Here is an 8,223-nt window from a genome sequence, read left to right as displayed (position 1 = left end):
TGTAATACTTTACACTGTAAGGCGATCCCATTGTATAAAAAGATAACCGATTGGTAATGGCGTTAACGGTTTTATACTACAATTTGTGATATTTATTAAACTAAAGCACTTGTTCACCTGTCCCTATGCCGTACACTTCATTGGGAATATGGACTGTCCTAATTAGACAATTGCATGAACATCAATTTGATACCAATATATTTTAAGATGAGTATATCTGTCTTAAAATAAATCAATATATAAATAAGAATAAAGCAAAATGCAAAGAAAAATGTATTAGATTTGTCTTCTATATATAAGTGAGATGATACTTAACCTGTTTTAATGTTAGTCTATAAGGAGACTAATTGGAATGCCAGAGTTAATTCATACTATGTATATTTTTCTCACAAAATAAACCAAACATAAATTATTCATCAGGACGGAGGGACTACATCACATGATTATATTAGAGAGAAGCTAATTTTTTTTTTATGGTAGGTGGAGTTAAGGATGCAGCAAGCTGGAGAATCATACTTTCAATGTTTTTAATTAAAATTTCTGATTTTTTTTTTAATTTTCTTATATTATTACTCGTTTGCTCCCGTTAATATTTTTCACCCCACTAAGTTTAAATCTTTGCTATATGTAGAGTTATAGATTTCACTTTCATTTGTTACATACTGTTTGTGTAGCTGAAAGGCCTATGGGGCAATGTTGTCATGATCGTGATTCTACTTTGGATCAATGAAGTAGGTAGGATCGAGTCGGTAGAATCGAAATGTAGGATCGTAACCTACAGACTCACTAAATATTTTTTTTTTTAAATTACAAAAAAACAAGTTCCTTAAAAATTTAGTCCCTTAATAATTTAATTACAAACTCACCTTTTTCGTCTATCTCCAAATTTTGTGTAAGGTAGTAGAAACATTTTCATACAATGACACTAAAATTATTTAGTGAGTTTGTAATCCTCAATAAACCTTAGTGAATTTGTAAGATATTAAGATCCTACGATTCGATTTAATGAGTTTGTAGGATCTTAAGATTCTTATTGCTCCCATCTTCTAATCCTCACTAAACCTTGTAAAATGTTAAAGAGACACATATCTTATACAAATTAGAATAAGGTCCTCCTCTTTTCGGCTTACATTTAGTTTGATTTAACTCACTTCAACTTTATTTAATTCAATCCAACTTTATTTAGTTAAGTCCATCAATTCAACTCCATTTTGTTAATTCAATTTCTTTCAACTCAGTTATACATATACTTATCTTTATAGTTTGACACAATTCAATTCAACTAAACGCATTTCAGCTTTGTTCCCTTGTTCAATCTAATTTAATTTACTTTAGCACATTTCAATTTAATTAAACTTAATTCAATTCAGTTTAATTACTTTTATTCCAAAACAAACATGCCTAAGCATATGAGTCGAATCGAGTTGAGTGATATTTGAAAACCCTAGTTGCATGTTGCTCCAAGCCTCCAATCTTACAAGTGGGAATGCCGTTAACGCGTAGACAACCAATAAGAAAAATCCATACCAAAAACAACTGTTTACTACTCGTTATTTGTGACTTCAAAAGCACTATTTTCACAAATTCATATCTGTGACGCACATTATAATATCCGTAACAAGCTTGTAAGTTATGACGCTAAAATAAAACCTCTTTAGATAGATAAAGACAAATTATTTATGTCTTTTAAAATATTATAACTTTTATCTTATCTACCTATGTGGGTAATACTTAACCCGTCATAATCAGGTAATAGCTATATCCATCAGAAGAGAAGAGACTCACGATACTATTATAGTCAATCACACTATTTACACACAGCTAGTTGTATTTACTGTGGCTCATAAATCAAAGCCCTGAAACGTTATAAGTCCCCATTTTAGTTGTCTTGAAGCGCCAACCCCACCTCTCTCGTCACGTGACCATAACAGATGAGATGACGTGACTGTAGGTCCCACACTTTCCCCCCTTCGTTGATTTCTTTATATAATCTATACTTACTCTACTCACACAAAACATAATACTCACAGTACTGTCTTCTCAGTCTCTTAAATCTCTTTTTTTCTTTGTTTCAGTCCTTTTTGTGCACCTGCTCCTTTTCTGTAAAATTTTCATTATTTGTATTCATCTGTTTAATTATCTAAAAAATATATATATACTGTTGTTGTAAACAGTTTATTTTAATTTTAGTACAGTAGTGAGAAAATAATAAGTGGGGGAAAGGGGGGGATGCAGCAGCACCTGATGCAGATGCAGCCCATGATGGCTTCCTATTACTCTAATAACGTCACTACTGATCATATTCAGCAGGTTACTTCCTTTCCCTTTTTTTCTCTCTTTATTTATGAAAACCCGATAAGATTATCATGAAACCGTCTTTTTAGACTTTTTTTCATGTTAGGGTATGACAGATTGACTGGGTCGGAGTTGGTTATAAAACTTTAGGATTGCGAGTGTTATCCCTTGCTACTAGTTTAAATACGATCATGAATTGTATGGGGTTGGTGGATTTGTTAAGCAAGTTTTTTTTTTTTAGCAATGGGTAGGTTAATTTGCTTGTGTTTTGTTCGGTCTTATTCATTTGTTTATTTTTTTTATTATTATGTATAAGGCAGATTTTTATAAAAGATAAATAAATGAATGTGACGGAGAGAGCATTTATTTATTTATGGTGTTTTTGAATGTTTGTTGTGATTATGAGCAATGTCCATTTGTAGAAAAGTTGGTACGTATTTCTTATACTTATAATATACCGTAGTGATGAGGGAATGAATGTTCATTGAACTTTGCTAGTTCTCTATTTTAGTCAATACTTCGTAGTTATCTATTTGACTGTTTTTTTTTTTAAGATTTCAAACAAAGATAACTATTGATTAGGACGGGGAATATTTGTATAGTCGATGAAAAGATCATGTCGACCTTTTGTGCATTAATCAATCTACTAAATTAGACAACAAGCAAGGTTGCATATTTCTTGACGACAATATCGATCACATTGCTAGCTAGGCTTTTAGTTTTGAACTTTTGTGTCTATTGCTTTATTTTTCTTCTTATATACTTTTGACTTTAAAATTATGGTTGATGGTCCATCCTTGGCCAATACTATGTACTAGTGAATTTTATATTAGAGAGTCTTATGTCTTTTACATCAAAGTTAACAGATTATTTAAGGAAAATAATAAGCAATATAAATATCATTAAATCTCGCTTGTAACCGTCTTTTCATAAGGACCTCTCACAACCCTTTCCCCACTTGGAGCTTGTGAGAAGTCTTTTTGAAGTAACGAAAAGTGTTCGTCTTCAATGAGGATTTGTCTATAAATATAGAGAGGTAAGAAGGGCTGGACGTATCATGAGGTTCTATTGTGCTTTCGCATTCCATCTAATATGTTGTTTGTTCATACAAGCACCTTTGACCATGATATATATGTTGTTTAGGGAGAAAAAGCATCGTACATCAGATGTACTACCTCACACTTAATGAGTTTTTTAGTTTTTATGTATTTTTTTGAGTTTTATAGAGTTTATAAATTACATTTTTGTTTTATGATGTCAAAAATCAAATTTTTCTGAGCTTATATGTAATTTTTTTGAGTTATAATGTAACTTTTTGAGATTAATAATTAAGTAAATGAATTCAAAAACTTTATCATAAAACTCAAAATTTTTAAATTAAAACTCAAAAACTTTATCTTAGTGCTCCAAAACTATACTATCTAATCTGATGTACTACATCAGATGTATAATTCACTTATTGTTGCTTACGGGATTCAAGCCCATGGCATGCGTACTATTCACTCATAACTTTACTGGTTATGTTAGCTTACATCTCCACATAACTTTACCGGTTATGTAAGCTTACATGTGGATCATATTGTATTCCATAGAGAATAATAAGCATATTGGTGTTAAGTACTCACTAGTTACTACCAGAAACAAATAAAAGGATAGCAAAATAGTGGTATCTCAATAACTTAGTGGGAGATCGTTTCCATGAGTCTTGTGTGTTGATTAAGAGACGAGTTTTGGTGGAGTGGTAGCATTTATAATGAGAGACACTTGGGTATTTGAAAGGGTAAAGAGGAAACGGCTAGGGTTACCATGAATAGTTGAAGTGCTGTAGCACTAAAATGACTTGACATAAGACTAACAGCATTTGTTTTAAAATGCAAGCTAAAAGTTAATGCAATTTGTTATACTGTAGCTAGCTAACCTTCACATTCATTAAATATCTGTTATTCAACAAGTTACTATTGCAAGGACAGGACACTTGTGTGGTTGGGGAAGGATGAGATGCAACTTGATGATTTTGTCATGTTTTTTTTGTTACAGCCATTATTGCCTGTGACGTTTCATAACCCCTTTCCTTTTTAACTTTATCGGGTGTTAGTCGTTACAAGTAAGAATTTGTGTTTGGTTACAGGTCACTTATTTATGTGTCATGCGTGAGTATGTGACATGTTGTTGTGTATACGTTTGACCTCTTTACCTCGTCTTTAATGGGAGTCGCTTTATAAGGCGCAGTTATAATGATAATGATATGAGAGTTACTGAGTTAGACTCCCTAAATGCACCGTTAAAGAAAAACTGAATTCCTTAGGAATATAATCAGAGATGTTTGTTACTTTGTATGATTGGTTTTAGGAAAGGATAAGATTGCGCACATTAGTCACCTTACACTTTCTTACGGCAAGTTCTGAGGCATTCATATGGTGATGATCATCTTGGTCGTTACGCTTTCTTATGGCATCAAATGTTTCCTAACTAGAGGTTAGAAGTTGGATGGTATCAGAATGATTGTGATATCAGTAACTGTAAAGGTTTAGTTAGGTATCTTATCCCTTTTAGTATTCCTAATGACTAGTGATAAGTGATAACCATAAACTCTCTATATTATTCTTATTCTTTGGAATCTATGGTCTACATCTTCATTTTAGTAGAAATCAGGGTGTCGACTGCTGACAACTGTGACTAGGTCCTTATCGGTGCTTTTCTCAGATGTAAATGACTAGTCACAAGCTGTATTGTTTCTACGATCCATGGTTCGTGATTTGGTAGCCCAATCGTTGAACTGGATCCATTCCCATTAGTAGTGAAGTGGATCAAACCCACGATTTCATGGTTAAGAGACGAGCTGGTGAGCAACCACCAAACCGAACCTCATTAAATTACGGCCTACATCTTTCCTGAATCTAGTATAATTATTGCTTAATTATTGGTCCTAGACTCCTAGGTCAAATTCATGGTCTAAGAGCCATCCTTTGTCCAAAGTTGCCTTTTATGGCTAGGTATATTCTTTCATTTCTAGACATGGAAGCTGGACCACACTAGATTAGAGTGGAGAAGAAAAAACAGTAAGGAAGAGAAGGGAAAGTATGTGTTGGATATATCCTTATCATCAATCTAGTTATTGAAGTGTTACTAATTATGGGTAGTCTCATTAAATTCCTTCACTGATGCATCAATCAATCACATGCGACCATAGTTAAGTATTGGAGTTACATTGGTGGAACCTCATTACTGAACTCACATTTGTAGTATTGTGAAGCATTTCTAACTGGACATGCCAAACTGACTCGACCCAAATACGAATACAAAATGTAACCTGAACTCGATTCAGATGCGTATTACTGTGAGGTCGTGAACTGTAACAACTCGGTGCAAAAATGGGCTAACATGTAGTGACCGAACCAAGCATGTCCTAAATGACCTGTTTACTACGTCTAATCCTAATCATTTGATTTAACCGTGTTCTATATTTTGCAGTACTTGGATGAGAACAAGTCATTGATTCTAAAGATTGTGGAAAGCCAAAATTCCGGCAAGCTAAATGAGTGTGCAGAGTAAGTATATCATTTGTACAGTGAACTGTTCCTGCTGACATATTTCTAAAATACTGTCCAAAACTCGGTCAAACTATTAGTGTTAGTCGATCCCAAATCATTGAGAACAAAGACGTTTCTGCTACTGTCAAAACTTTGTTTTTGTATGTAATCGATTCTTTTCATCGCTGCAGGAATCAAGCAAGGCTACAGAGAAACCTCATGTACCTTGCTGCTATTGCTGATGCTCAGCCCCAACAAGCCACCATGCATTCACAGGTACCAAATTTTCGAACTAAAACTTTGTTAGAAGCTCACATAACCTGCGATACTTGTTTAAAATCGTCCTACATATATATTGATAAAGGTTTTGTGCGCATTGTAGCAGCAGTACCCCCAAAGCAGCATGATGCAGTCAGGGGGACATTACATGCAGCAGCAAGCACAACAGATGAGTCCACAAGCTCTAATGGCAGCGCGCTCTTCAATGCTGTACAGTCAGCAAGCATACTCAGCCCTTCAGCAAACTCAAGCACAGTCCAGCCAAATGGGTCTGAGTTCTGCTGGACTGAACATGCTTCACAATGCTGCAGGCAGCAGCAGCATGCTCGGAGGTGGATCCTATTCTGATTACGGACGTAAGCAGGATATGGGGCTTGAAGGGCGTGGTGGAAACTCAGGAGATGGAGAATCTCTCTACTTGAAGTCGAGTGAAGACGGAAACTGAAATGGCTTAGTATAATAACAATATTAGTATTAAGAAGGAGAATAATAAGTTAGTCGAGTTTTTTAGTTCAGTCTTTTGCTTAGGAAAAATGTAGTTCAGGAAGTATGCAAGGACAATGGTGGCACTGCTTAAAAGGGCTAAATTTTCTGTGGTAGAACATTTGTGAGTGAAAAAAGCTCACAAAATGTTCTTGTTGGTTCTTTGAAGTGGTGAGATTAATCTTAAATTTCGTTTTAAGTACTATGTAAAAATTGAAGTTTTCTTAATTGATTTCTATTAAGTTTTCTTAGATAGATATGCAGTTAAGGTTGCAGTTTGATGATCATTGATCAACACTAATCATGGCCTCGTGGGAACCTAGCTACTAACAAAGAGTAACACTCGTTATCCCAATCTTTTTTTTAAAATGGTTATGATTATTGATTTTTGCAATTCAGAAATTCTTAAATATGAGATCTTAACATAAGTATAAAATATGAAAATTCGTTGGCTCAAAACTTTTATTTATAGGCTCGCCCTTGACACTAGTATTGCCTGAGTGTCTTTATGACTCCTCCGAGGAGGTGATAAGGTTATTTTCAAATGACATCAATGATAATTGCAACAAAAGTTGTGTCATTTAAATCTTGTTCTTTTGAATTTAATTTTGCCGATCGAACTGAACTTAACTAGAGTTGAACTAAATTTATAGAAGTTAAACTGAAATGAACTTATTGGAACTGAATTGAACTTATAAGAACTGAACTTATAGAAAAATGGGTATGAATTGAACTAAACTTTTCTGAGCTGAACTGAATGTCTGAATTATAGGAGCTGAACATAACTTATAGAAACTTGACTGGACTGAAGTGAACTTACCTCATAAGAGCTGAAGTGAAATTGAAGAGAGTGACTTTAACTCTTTAAGTCCAAAACAACAAAGCCTTATACTTCTAAAAGTGCATCTAGCTTGGAACTATTTTACGAAATACTACTTAGAAATGGCGAGATTATCCCCAACAACCAAACCTAATCATTTTACTTTTATCACACATTTACACCTATTTTATCAAACCTGTTTTAAGTTTAAAACCGATATAAACACACTATATAACTATTCTACAAGCACAAATTCTTGTTTCAGACGGACACTTTTCGTCTTATTTTTCAGACGGGTATACGTGACCATTTTATAGTTAAATGTAAACACAATGGTATAGGCAGTGTTACAGCTTATGGTAACTGGTTTTCAATAGTGATCACATTTAACTGTAAAATGATTACCAAATTCCATCTTATTATTTCAGACCAAAAAGGCCCGTCTGAAGCAAGACGCACTATTCTACAAGTTGATATTGTTGAAATATTTTCTGGTGGTTACTCAATGATGCTAGAATGCTACCAGTCTATGCAGGAGTAGAGTAGAATAGGTGCAGAAATTGACAAATTGTCATACATAATTACATACAGCAGTATTGATTCGCATAGGTGTTAAATGTTGACGTAGGGTCTAGGGATGTCTAGGTTGACTGGTCTGGGAGTTTAGGACCTTTAATTCTTACGCAAATAGAAGTATCTGGTACTGCTGATTCACGGACTGACTTGTGGTCCAGATGAGTAGCTACATTGGAGTGGACCAGTCCTATACCCTGTCTGGACTGGGTCCGTTAATTAGCTCATCCAATACCCCTTGTC

The 8,223-nt window shown here is 34.2% G+C and overlaps 1 protein-coding gene across 2 annotated transcripts; it reads left to right on the top strand.

Annotated features, from left to right (window-relative positions):
- Nucleotides 1-2,012: 2,012 nt before the first annotated feature.
- Nucleotides 2,013-6,838, top strand: LOC141647208 (GRF-interacting factor 1-like). 2 transcript variants are annotated; one of them, XM_074455318.1, is made up of 4 exons: nucleotides 2,013-2,310; nucleotides 5,767-5,843; nucleotides 6,017-6,101; nucleotides 6,211-6,838. In XM_074455318.1, the coding sequence occupies exons 1-4, from the start codon at nucleotides 2,230-2,232 to the stop codon at nucleotides 6,547-6,549; spliced, it is 582 nt and encodes a 193-aa protein (XP_074311419.1). In that variant the 5' UTR covers nucleotides 2,013-2,229; the 3' UTR covers nucleotides 6,550-6,838. The 2 variants fall into 2 exon arrangements, with proteins under 2 accessions (XP_074311419.1, XP_074311418.1); XM_074455317.1 differs by having other exon boundaries at nucleotides 6,208-6,838.
- Nucleotides 6,839-8,223: the final 1,385 nt, after the last annotated feature.

The sequence above is a fragment of the Silene latifolia genome, chromosome 3, assembly GCF_048544455.1.
Source record: "Silene latifolia isolate original U9 population chromosome 3, ASM4854445v1, whole genome shotgun sequence".
Taxonomy (NCBI): Eukaryota; Viridiplantae; Streptophyta; class Magnoliopsida; order Caryophyllales; family Caryophyllaceae; genus Silene; species Silene latifolia.
The sequence above is the reverse complement of the archived record's forward strand: the minus strand, read 5'-3'. Positions and strand labels throughout refer to the sequence as shown.

Bases quoted from the DNA above. Each gene is read 5' to 3' on its own strand.
- LOC141647208 (XM_074455317.1), top strand. From the start codon at position 2,230: ATGCAGCAGCACCTGATGCAGATGCAGCCCATGATGGCTTCCTATTAC. The intron at 2,311-5,766 runs GTTACTTCCTTT...TATATTTTGCAG, and splicing joins CTACTGATCATATTCAGCAG to TACTTGGATGAGAACAAGTC. The intron at 6,102-6,207 runs GTACCAAATTTT...TGCGCATTGTAG, and splicing joins AAGCCACCATGCATTCACAG to CAGCAGTACCCCCAAAGCAG.